The 12,838-nt window shown below is 42.6% G+C and overlaps 1 protein-coding gene across 13 annotated transcripts in view; it reads right to left on the bottom strand.

Annotated features, from left to right (window-relative positions):
* The window catches only part of dlg3 (discs, large homolog 3 (Drosophila)), a 693,738-nt gene that overhangs the window by 21,486 nt on the left and 659,414 nt on the right, over positions 1-12,838 (bottom strand). For all 13 annotated transcript variants that reach the window (XM_078547000.1, XM_078546998.1, XM_078547010.1 and 10 more), the window contains 2 exons: positions 9,397-9,569; positions 7,351-7,460 (listed from right to left, as the gene is read on the bottom strand). In XM_078547000.1, coding sequence (XP_078403126.1) covers positions 7,351-7,460; positions 9,397-9,569 — 283 coding nt within the window. The remainder of the gene's footprint in view (positions 1-7,350; positions 7,461-9,396; positions 9,570-12,838) is intronic.

The raw sequence follows: 12,838 nt of genomic DNA, 5'->3' as shown, positions 1-12,838 counted from the left end.
GTATGCACGGTTTAAAATGTCCCATGAGATAAGCTCACAAGGACCTTTGCATTAATATTCGAAGATCTGGACTAGGAATCTAAAACTTTTCCCAAACTCCTGATCCCAAAGACATCCAACAAATTAAAAACACAATCTTCCTTTAATAATTCTACAAAATCAGCTGCAGCAGAATTAGATCAGTGGTAGTAACAGGCCCAAAAATCCTCTCACTAACTCTCTCAACTCGCTTCCAGCTTGCTGCCTCTCTCAACTTGCCACCTCTCTCGACTTGCCGCTTCCCTCCCTGACCCCCCCACTCACCGCTTCCCTCCCCAATCCTCCCGCTGACCACCTCCTTTCTGTTCAACGCCACTCTCCGTTTCCCTTCCCCAAACCCTCTTGAGGTATGCCAAGAGCAGGGGAGGGAGAGGTACTGTGAGTGGGAGAGTGGGGGAGGGAAGCGGCAAGCAGGAGGGTTAGGGAGGAATGTAGCGAGCAGAAGGGATGGCCACAGAAAAGACAAGCTCCAGCAACTGACGCAAGTGAATTTTGGCTGTTAAATCCACCTGCTTGATCACGTATGGCTTGGCTCTTATCAATTGTTAGTTGTCGTGGGGGACTCTACCAGTTCATCGCTCATGGGCTAGAGTGGCAGTCAACCTCATTTAACCAGCAAGATGCTGGGAGAAGAAATTTCCACCATTTGGCAATTCCCAATATTGGCATCTCGGAAATCCACCATTTTAAATATCTGTTCCAAGTATGGCGGTTTTTAAAAAATCATAACACTGCTATCAGCCAGTGAAAGCAAGGACTGAGTGCAGGGCTGTGAGTGGAGGAGCAGTGAGCGCAAGAGAGACAGAATCTGAGTAGCTGCTCTCCCATGTTGGATGCTCCAATCATAGATTCTGTCTCTGGAGGAGCAGCAAGAGCGGGAGGAAGGAAACCTGTGATTGGAGGAGCTGGAACAGCAGCGTGGGAGAGACAGAATATATGATTGAAGGAACAGCAAGGGTGGGAAGGAGGGAGCCAGTGATTGGAGGAACTGGAGCAGCAGCATGGGAGAGACAGAAGAATTGAAACCAAAAAAAAACTTTTCCTCAAGTTGACGAGTGGGAGAAAAGAGAGAAACAATTCTCTTCAGAGCAGAACCTCAGAACTTGAGACTCAATGGATGGTTAATACCTTTGTTCTTCCCTTTGGAAATGTTTCATTTTTGAAATCCCTCTAGAATTGAGGGGGGTGGGGGGCTGTTTCTGACAACTGCTGGTGAGGGTGCACTGAGGTGAGTCTGTTTATAATTATTCATAAATAAACACCGCCTTCCCACCTCCCCTGCCCCACCCCCACACCTCTCCCCATTACAATAACCCTCCTATTTCAATAGGAAAGAAGAAAATCGGGATCTCGGCGCCGCCATTGGCAGATCAGGAGAAGACACAGAGGCCATGATGGCAGCGGATCCAGTGCAGGTACAGGAGCTTCGGCTGGGTCTGAGGCAAAGGGAATGTGAGCGGGAGGGAGAGAAAGAGAGAGTTACTGAGGAACGAGAGGGAGGATTGAGGCTGCGGAAGGAGGAATTTCAGGGCAAGAGAGAGGGTGTGCACAACAAGCAACATTACTCAGATATGATTATCCAACTCATTTTTTTTTAAAATCATTTTTTCCCTTCCAAAACCCTCCTTCTGGGACTGGCTTTCATGTTTACAAACTACTGCTGGAACAACATAACCAAACAAAAAAAGCAGTTAAATCCTTTCCAATGGCTTTCTTCTTATTTCATCTTTGTCGGCAGGAGACTCCCTCCCCCTGCTCCTGCACTCCCCCTCTCCTTTTCCCCCACCACTTGCTCCCTCCTCCCACCCACCCAAGCACTCACTCATCTCCTCACTCGCTAATTAATCCACTGAAAACATTAGACCGTTAAAAATTCACCTGAATACAGCAGCTGATGTTGTTAAAAGGGGATGTGCGCTCTGTGCTGCTCCTCTTTGTTGGTGTTCTCTTTGATTGCTGCACTGAAGCATCACTGTTGCAGCTAAGATCAGAAGTTCTGGCTGGAAGAACACAAAATGGCAAGAGCACAGATATCTTCGCAGTCAATGATCGCCACTGACCGGAAAGATTTAGGCCATTGTGTACATGATTCCTCGTCAGAAACAAATTTTCAGACCTTTCGTCTTCGGCCACTCTCATCCCTGAGTATGTATGTGCGTGGCTGTAATAATTAAGTGCACGGCATTTGATGGACTGTTGCGCGGCTGCACAGCTTATAGGGAACATATTGAGTACATAAAATAACATTTTTATGAAGCATTTTAAGAACATAGATTTTCATATTTATATGCTACATTATAGTTGATCTATAATGTGCAATCTTTAATAATTATATACTGAATGTTGCTATACTGCTTTATTGCTGATTTGTTTTTGTTGGCAACAATCATGTTAATTTTCAAGTGTTAAAATGGGCTCACGCTGGAAAATAATTTGGAAAGTACTGCTATGTAAACACAAGTCTATCTTTCTTTCACAACTCTAGCCTTGTTACTCACAATACTCCCCTCCTCCTCTTCCCTTCACTCTCCTACAAGCACTGCACCACATCACTTCTTCTCATAGGACTAAATTTTCCCGTCGGGGGTGGCGGGGAGGGGGGTTGTGCGGGGGCAGGTGCGAACCCGATCGACGCCCCCAATCGGGGATGCGCCGCCATTTTATGTGGGCGAGCCTTAGCATGATGCTCGCCCGGAAGTGCTGAGCGTCCCTGTGCAAGGTGGGGGGGGGGAATTCCCTGAGCCATTCCCCTGCGCTGTTTCGCGCATGCGCACAAAAGAGCGCAGAGATCTCTGCCTCAGGGAGATCGGTTTGACATGTGTAAATTTAGATAAAGGGAAATAAAAACTTTTAAAACATGTCCCCTCATGTGACACTGTCACATGAGATGGGACACGTGAAAGAATTATTTATAAAATTTTTATTGACTTTTAAAGCACTTCATGAAACTTCACCCCGCCCGTGGATGAGGTTTCATGAAAAATGTGAAGGCCGCCTGGGCTCTTCGCCTGCCCGCCAACCTTAAGGTTGGACGGGCATCTCAGCTAATTGAATTAAGTACTATTTAAATGGCCTTAGTAGGCCTTTGACAGTTCGGTGGGCACGCAGCTGACTCAGCTCCACACCCGCCGAACTGAAAATCTAAATGACATGCGTTGACATCAGGACACCTGCCTGACGTCACCGTGTGTCATTTTACGCGTCGTTGAGCAGGTCCCTCCCCCGCACGCCGACCAGAGAATTCTGCCCATTCTTTCATCCATCGGTATCATGATCCTCATATTATACACACTACATACCCAATATTCAACCATGACAGACACATTCTCAACACCACTCAAGACTTATCACTTACACATTCCCCTTTTTCGTGCAGAAGGTCATGCAAACCTATGGCAGGACAGTACAACTAACATCTTCCCACTGACAGTGCAGTTGTTATCCATAGACCTTTCTGTCTGCTGAGAAAAACAAGATCCCTCAAGGTCACAGACCTGAAACATTAACTCGATTTATTTGTTCACAGATGCTGCCTGAACTGCCAAGTATTTCCAGCATTGTCTGTTTTTATTTAAGACCTCCATCTTGCTGTCCACTGCCTCTAAGGTGACATCAGAGAACCTGGTGGCCCAATCGGTATTTCTCACAGATATTTCTGTGTTTTCCTGTTGTCTGCAGCCAGACGGCACACCCTCACCCATGTGGAAGAAAATGTACTTGACATCATAGACTGGGGCAGAGTCATGGCTGTGATGAGTGGTAATGTTGGAGGAATTGTTTTGCAGGAACACCCTTATGTATATATGTTCTCTTACCCTGCACTCTCTGCATGACAAACCTAAGCTGCTTTCACCAGCCACTACTACTCCTGCTCTCCATTCACATTAAAAGCCAACCCTTCTCTGTTTCTTTCATTTCAGATGCTGAAAATATGCAAACAACTTCGCCTCTTTAGGAGGCCACCTGCCTTGAAGATGCACCATCACTTCCTCTGACCCCAGCAAGCACCAGACTGGCACCTCGCATACTTTAGATAGTAGGCTAGAGGAGAGGTGTTCATGCAGAAAATCACCAGCCATGTATGCAGCAGTGAGGGTAGGGGAGTAGAGCCCTGCAGGTGCCAGCTTGCTGGCAGATGAAATCACGAACTAGCTTTGTTACAGAAGACTCAGATGCTAACTTCAAGGGCCCAGTCATCTGAAGAAGGCTGATGAGTATACACCAGAAAATACTAATTGCAATGGGCATCCTGACAGTGAGTCTGTGCGTAATGGCTCAGACCAAGGAGAAAGTCAACTTCAACATGTATTGGTGCTTCATGCGGAGCATGGACATGGATCAAGTGGTCAGCTCCATGAGGCAGCTTCCCTGTCAGGTCACACTGCTATCCTGGCTTTGTGGTTGTGTTAACAGGGACTTCTGGAGTGACACACCACTCCTACATTTGTACATACATGGAGGAGCATTGAGGCACAATTGCAGGAGATTTGGTTTGGCTCTATGGGAAAGGCAGGGGTAGCATACTTGCTCCCCAGCTATTCATTTCGCCATGTCCTTGGTGGTGCCACACAAGCAGCTGGACCAGACAGCCTTGGTCAATACCTAGTTGCTACTAGCGTGCAGCCAGGGCCTTCTCGGCTCAGAACTGTTTATGGTTGTGCACCATAGTCATGTGAAGAGTGCTCAATGGAAGTTCAGCAGCTTTACATCTCCCAAGCTGTGACCACTGGGGATACATTTTGTAGGTATTCTAGGATAGTTAAAAAGCACAGAAGTGGGGCTCTAATGGATTGCACAAGGGTGGTCCTTAATTATTTTTGTTAACTATGAACTAGTCCTGAAATTGCTAAAAAAAATTAATGACTAACATTATTACAGAGAAAGATATTAACATGTACAGATGGAATTGAGTTGTTTGATAGATTTGTTTTTTGTTCTGATTTGGTGTTTATATTTGTAGTCAAACGAGGAAACACTAATAAGGCTGAACTTAAGGAAGACAATAGGATGCTGGTGGTAAGGATGGTTGCAAAAAGGATTTTTAGGTTAGTGTATTGGGAATTGGAAGGATGGTTCATATAAACCCTCTCGGAAGAACTGCTCATAGAGCATTCTGGCACCTAGGAACAGTAGTGGTTAATGCTGCTCCTGTTCTTCAGGCTGTTACCTGCTGCTCATGGTCTTCATTCTGCTGCACTTCAGATGGTGGAAAAGAGCTAGTACTACATAATGGAAAAGCCGCGCAGCATGCAGCAGATGTCCAAAAGTCTGCACACCCACTCAGTGCTGCATTGTAAAGCTCATTCCAAATGCTTCAGGCAGCATAAGCATTGTTTGAGTAAACTGACTATTTGCTCGATTACACGGATTGTCTGCTTGATGATATTCTGGTGACAGCATGGGTCTCATTGTAAGCTAGCTCTGCCCAGATTCCTGACAGGATTCATAAGCTAAGTCTGAAGAAATTATGCTTATCACCCAAAAACCAACTTGTAAGCTGCCAGGTGCGGTGGAATATAGGTAGGAAGTATGAATCTTCTCTGGTGCCAGAAAACCAGACACAGATCTGCATAATGGATTGCCATTGCAAAAAGGTTGGACACTGAAAGGGTGGAATCCATTTATTTCCAGAAAGATGCCAAGCTAGTGATGAGGAATCTGCAATGCAAGTGCGGTCTATGGCAACTTGCACTCTGGGGAAGACTACATTGTGAACAACACCTAGTGCTCGCTTGTCCTTTACTCTGCCCAGAAGAGAGATACAAGTCTCCTGACATAGAGCATCTTGGTGTCCCCACTAATACACTGGTGGACTGAAAATGGTCGCTGCTGGTGTCACCTGCTTCAGCCAAGAAGGAGCCTGCTGAATAAAAGTTAAGGGCACTAATGGCCTTGACAGCCATAAGCAGTGCTGTCCATGCCGATTTGAGGTTCAAGTTGTGCATGCAGCAGGTAACATAGCTCAATGACACCGTCTATGAAGCAAAGGTGCCCGAGACGTTGCTCTTCTATGACATTCGTGTAGGGTAAGTGCTCCCCGAAGACCTGCTGTCGATGTGACCTCCTGCAGAGTGCCCTCATCCAGCCCTTACTTGTCTTTTATTCTTTGCTGTTCCATTTCACCCTCCAGCACCAAAGGCTGCCCTTAACTACAGTCAAAATATTTTGAAGCCAGAGAACAGTCCATACTACCATCAAAAACTTCTCTGCAAAAATCAGAATTAAGTTTTATGTCACAAAGGAAACCAAAAAATACTAGAAGATAACGCACAGCTATAACAGATAAAACAACTAACATCAATGAACCCTTTAAATAGCATTGCTGAAGGATCCTTCCTGCCCATTAGTGGCAAGAGTTGCTGAGTGAGTTTATCACCTGATGAATTAGGCAGACAGACAAATGTCACAAACCTTGGAGCCTTATTTAATTATTTCATTAATCATTTTACATACTTCCGGTGCATACTCTTGAAGCCCCTGGAGCAACCCAATTCAATCCAATATGATAGATAGCACACTTCCAACACGGATTGAGCATGCGCTCACAATCAGCCATATTGGACACTTAGATGTCCATTTTGCAACTGAAAAACTGGCTTGATGTCATTGAATTTCTAGACCATTTGTTTCCAATTTATGGGGAATTATTCTTGCAGGAGAACATAATTTCAATATTCTTATATATTAAGGGAATTTTTTTCTTCCTATCTTTGACAAGTTGAATGGAAGCTGTTCTGTTGATGTACATGAGTGAATAACCTTTCTAGAGGTAGTCACTGACATCCGAAGTAGCCCTGGTTAATGTTCACAGTTTTAAAGTTATTGAAAAATATTCAGCAGTGCTGACTCAATGTATTGTGTTGCTAGCAGTTCACAGTGAACACCATGATCATCATTTAAATACTTACTTTTAGTAAATAACTAAATTTTCCAGTGGGGAAGAAATGGAGAATGCTGAAAGAACATTATTTTCAAATGCAACAGAAAGCTGCTCCAATGAGGAATATATAATCATCAGCATGTTCACTTCCCTCAAACTACATTTATTTAATTTCATACGAAGGTTTAAAAAATCACAGGGGAAATCTTTTAAGGACCAAAAAGCATATCTCATTCCCACCCCAATAGCAATTGAGTGGAAGCTTCATGATGACAAGGCATCATCACTCAGTAGGGGATGATACTCAGTGAACCTACCTATTTTCTGATAGTTTAAATCCAAGCAGCCAGACTAATTTTATATTAGAAAACAAAATAAATGGAATTAGAATAAAAATCACTTGCACCTAAACAAGAGAATCTCATACTTACATGAGGGATTGCACAGATCTGGGTTTGATGAAAATGGCAATAGAATAGAGTAGTGCAAGCTGTAACCTCTTGATTGCATTCCCAGACACATCAAGTATGCAATGTTTTCCCTACAAGGATGGAAGCAACAACTTCAATAACATAAATCCATTAAAAATGAATTGCAGTTCTAAAATTAAGAACACTATATGCCATGATAATAAGGAAAGATCAGGATATGGAGAAATATATTGTTCAGTCTTCTGCTGAAGGCAATGAATTTTGCTGGGTCAAGACTCCACATACATCCTGACAGTAATCATTGAAAGGTTATTTAATTATGGAGGTCAACAAAGTGAGTTTGATGCTCTAACACACAAGACACACCACCAGGGACTCTCACACCACTCTCTCCTCACCGTCCAAGGGCCCAAACACTCCTTTCAAGTGAAGCAGCATTTCACTTGCACTTCCCTCAACTTAGTCTACTGCATTCGTTGCTCCCAATGCGGTTTCCTCTACATTGGAGAGACCAAACCCAGACTGGGTGACCGCTTTGCAGAACACCTTCGGTCTGTCCGCAAGCATGACCCAGACCTCTCTGTCGCTTGCCATTTCAACACTCCACCCTGCTCTCTTGCCCACATGTCTGTCCTTGGCTTGCTGCACTGTTCCAGTGAAGCTCAACGCAAACTGGAGGAACAGCACCTCATCTTCCGACTAGGCACTTTACAGCCTTCCGGACTGAATATTGCGTTCAACAATTTTAGATCTTGAACTCTCTCCTCCATCCCCACCCCCTTCCCGTTTCTTCCCCCTCCTTTTTGTTTTTTCCAATAATTTATATAGATTTTTCTTTTCCCACCTATTTCCATTATTTTTAAATGCATTTCCACCCATTGTTTATTTCTACCCTTTAGTATTCCCCCACCCCCACTAGAGCTATCTGTACCTTATCTGTCCTGTCTTCTACTCTTAATTAGCACATTCCTTTAGATAATATCACCACCTTCAACACCTCTTTGTTCTTTTGTCTGTGACAGCTTTTGGTTATCTCCACCTATCATTGGCTGCTTGTCCCAACAAACCCCCTCCCCCCCCTTAAACCAGCTTATATTTCACCCCTTTCCTATTTTTACTTAGTTCTGTTGAAGGGTCATGAGGACTCGAAACGTCAACTGTGCTCTTCTCCGCCAATGCTGCCAGACCTGCTGAGTTTTTCCAGGTATTTCTGTTTCTGTTTTTGTTTTGGATTTCCAGCATCCGCAGTTTTTTGTTTTTACCACCAGGGATTACTGGCTAGTATTTAAATGCTGACATCCAAACTGATAACTCTTCATCTCTCCCCACTCCACTCAAGGATTTGAAGCATCTTCACTATTATGTCAGCTGAGATCAACTAACTCATTATAGATATGGGACTTTCTTGGGACTGCATACATGTCAACCTAGAAAACTAATAAAAGATGACAATCAGGCAAGTAGACTCAGTTTCATCGCATGGAGTCTATCTGCAGGCTCAGTTTCAACACATGGAGTGTATTTGCAATGACACCTTAATAAGCATATTTTTAGTGAGAGTAGTTTACCTGTTGAAGTGACAATTTTTCCAGATGTTCAAGCTTTCATGCTGTAAGATACTACCAATTATTCACCAGGAAAATCCTCTTGGGATAATTCATTTCAAGAAGCATATCTTTTACAGTTCAATTATAAATTCAAACTTACTTGCAATTCTTCCATTGTTAGTAGAAAATACTTGGCTGTATCTTTAACACAACTTTGTTAGCAGAAAATATTTGGCTGTATTTTCAACACATTTTTTTTTTCTTATCACCCAGGGTCAGAGTGAATCTGTATTTCTGCAGTGAACAGAGCTTATCTGAACCCAAAATACAGGACCTTTTTATGGAGAGTGTTCCATGGTGATAGGCAGTACCCTACTGATGTTAGCACATCAACTTAAGAGTAAGGCATAATGACAGTAGGCACTGCATATTTCTATTAAGGTAGCCTTCCCTTTAACCAGATATAAGCATTATTTTTGTAAGCCTTAACTGTACTCACCCTCTCAGCTACAGCTCTAACAGATTGAATGCTGGTCCCATACAGATTGTCATTATATTGACCGGCTTCAATGAACTTATTGTCCTGAATGTCTTTCTCCATTTGCTCCCGAGAAGTTACAAAATGATAATCCTGCCCATCAATTTCATTCTCACGTCTTGACCTGGTGGTGTCTGCAAGGCAGAGGAACAGCAGCGGATTAAATTATAATTCATTTGATGCTTTGTGAATTACATAAAATATACAGCATTGAAAGAGGCCATTTGGCCCAACCACTCCACGCCAGTGTTTACGTTCCATTCAAGCCTCCTGAAATCCTTCCTCATCTACCTATCAGCATAACCCTTTATTTTCTTCTCCCTCATATGCTTACCTAGCTTCATAAAAACATCTATATTATTCACTTCAACTACTCTGTGCGGTAGGAGATTCTCACCATCTTTGGGTAAAGAGGTTTTTTCTGAATTCCCCAGATAATTACTTGATGACTATCTTATATTGATGACATCTAGTTTTGCTCTTGCCCAATTTAGCATTAGTGAAGCTTTAGCCAAACGAGCAAAGTCTAACTTGCAGTAGGAATCAAGATTAAGTAGACTTAAAGCTGAACTGAGTTAAAGATGGAATCAGTGAATAAATAGAGCCACCAAGACCATAAAGATTCCAAATTCCAATCCTAATCTCTGCATCAGCTAACCGAGGTTCGCCTATTGTCTTCAGCACCCAGACTAGGGAGGGGACATCACTGTCTCATCATTCACCAGTGATGTCAAAGCAATGTCATAGTAAGATCCACTGGGATGGTAATATAATTGAATTCCACAAGACAGAAAGGCTTTTATCTGAATACCCACAGCATTCAAAACAAAACTGATGAATTGTTAGCACAAATAGAAATAAATATGTATGACCTGATAGCCATTTCAGAAACCTGTTGCAACATGATTGGAAGCTGAATATTCAAGGTTATTTGACATTTTGGAAGGTCAGGAAGCTAAGAAAATGTGGTGGGGTAGCTCTGTTAATTAAGGGTGACATTAGTTCAGAAGGTCAAGATGTAGAATCATTTTGCAAAGGTAAGAATTTACTTGTGGGAGTATAGGCCACCTAACAGTAGCTACACTGTAGGACAATATACAGGAAGAAATAATAGAAACTTGTAAGAAAGGTGCTGCAATAACTATGGGTGATTTTAACCTACATATAGATTGGATGAAGCAGATTGGCAAAGGTAGCCTGGAAGGTGAATTCATATGCCTGCATTTTACCTTTGGTGGGCAGACCCTGGAGTGGTTGGGAAATGGACTTCCGACCGCGATCGGCCCCCGACTATGATTCCATGCTGGCTGGCCAATTGACAACCAGCCAGCGTGAAACACGCCCTGAAAAGCTCAGCGTTGCTAGGGTGGGGGCGGGAAAAGGGTGGGTGACAATGTTTCCGTTGGCATGGGTAAGCGCAGCGAGAAAGCTCCCTGAAGGCAGGCAGCTGCCTCAGGGAGCTACAGACTCGAAAATGTTAAAATAAAGGTTGGAAAAGCTGCAAAAAAATGTCCATGCATCACAACCAATCACCTGAAAATAGAGCTGATAAAAATGCTATCCACAGATATTTATTTTTATTTTATTTCATAATGGAAATTTCATCCCACCCTTGGATGAGGTTTGATGAAAAATGCGAAGGCCGTCTGGCCAATTTGCCCGTCTGCCAACCATAAGGTTGGACGGGCCATGAAAAATTGGAGACAATTGCGCTGTTAATGGGCTTAATTGATGTGCTTCTGACTTTTGCACACACCCACCAAATGAAATATCGTGCAAGTGCATGATGAAGTCGGGACATTCGCCCAACGTCTTCTCACGTGATTTTACGCAAGATAGGGTCGGACACGCACCCACCCGCGGGACATAAAATTCAGCTAGAGTGTATTCTTGACAACTGCTTAGAGCACCATGTTCCAGTGCCAACCAGGGAGCAACCTGGTAATGTGCAATGAGACATAATTAATTTATGACCTCAAAGTAAAGGAGCCGCTATGCAACAGTGATCATAACATGATAGAATTTCACTCAGGGGTGAGAAGTGTGGGTCTAAGTCTAGTGTTTTAAACTTAAATAAAGGCAAGTACAAGGATATGAAGACAGAGTTGGCCAAAGTGAACTGGGAAATTAAGTTAAAAGATAGGACAGTAGAGAAACAGTGACAGACCGTTAAAGAGATATTTCATAGCACTCAGCAAAGACACATTCCAGTGAGAAAGAAAGACTATGAGAAGGATGCACCATCCATGACTAAGTTAAAGAAAAAATATACAATTCTGCAAAGGTCAGTAGAAGGTCAGAAGACAGGACAGATTTTAAAAAACAACAAAAATGACTGAAAAAATAATAAGGGGGAAATTAAAGTTAGCTAGAAATAGTAAAATAAATATTAAGAGTTTCTACAGGTATTTAGAGCATCTACACTAACTTTAGTTACTCGTTTCCTTTATAGAGAGTCAGAGGTATTAATAATGAAAAACAAGGAAATGGTGGATGAGTGGAACAGGTAATTTGTGTCGGTCTTTACTGTAGAAGGCACAAAAACCATCCCAAAAATACTTGAAAAACGAGTTAAAAGGGAGGAAGTATCTTAAAACAATCGCGATCACCAGGGAAAAGATACGGGGAAAGCTATTAGAGCTAAAGGCTAACAAATCCCCAGTTACGGTCTTAAAAGTAGTGGCTGCGAAGATTGTAGATGCATTATTTGTGATCCTCCAAAATTCTCTTAATTCTGGAAAGGTCCCAGCGGATTGGAAAATAGTTAATGTAACACCTCTTTTCATGAAAGAAGGAAGACAGAAAGTAGGAATCTATAGGTCAATTAGCCTAAAGCATAGGGAAAATGCTAGAATCCATTATTAAGGAAGTTACAGCTGGATACTCAGAAAATCATAATGGGATCAGGCAGAATCAATATGGTTTTGTGAAAGGGAAATCATGTTTAACCAATTTATTAGAGTTTTGTGAGGAAGTAACAAGCAAGTGGATAAAGAGGAACCTGTAGATGTAAATGGAGAGAACCTGCAAAACTCTACGACGCAGAGAGATCTGGGTGTCCTGGAACATGAATTACAAAAAGTTAGTATGTGGGTACAGCAAGTGATTAAGAAGGCGATAAACAACAACATTCTATTTGCAAGAGAAATGGAATATAAAAGTAGGGAAGTTTTACTGCAGCTTTACAGGGCCTTAGTGAGAACACATCTGGAGTACAGTGTACAGTTTTGGTCTCCTTACTTAAGGAAGGATAAAATTGCATTAGAAGAAGTTCAAAGAAGATTCACTCAACTGATTCCTGGTATGGAGGGGTAATCTTATGAGGATAGGTTGAATAGTTTGGGCCTATGCCTAATGGAATTTAGCAGAAGTGATTTTATTGAAACATATAAGGTCTTGAGGG

Source organism: Cetorhinus maximus, chromosome 8 (assembly GCF_964194155.1).
Source record: "Cetorhinus maximus chromosome 8, sCetMax3.hap1.1, whole genome shotgun sequence".
NCBI classification, from domain to species: domain Eukaryota; kingdom Metazoa; phylum Chordata; class Chondrichthyes; order Lamniformes; family Cetorhinidae; genus Cetorhinus; species Cetorhinus maximus.
This window is presented reverse-complemented; position numbering and strand designations above follow the sequence as displayed.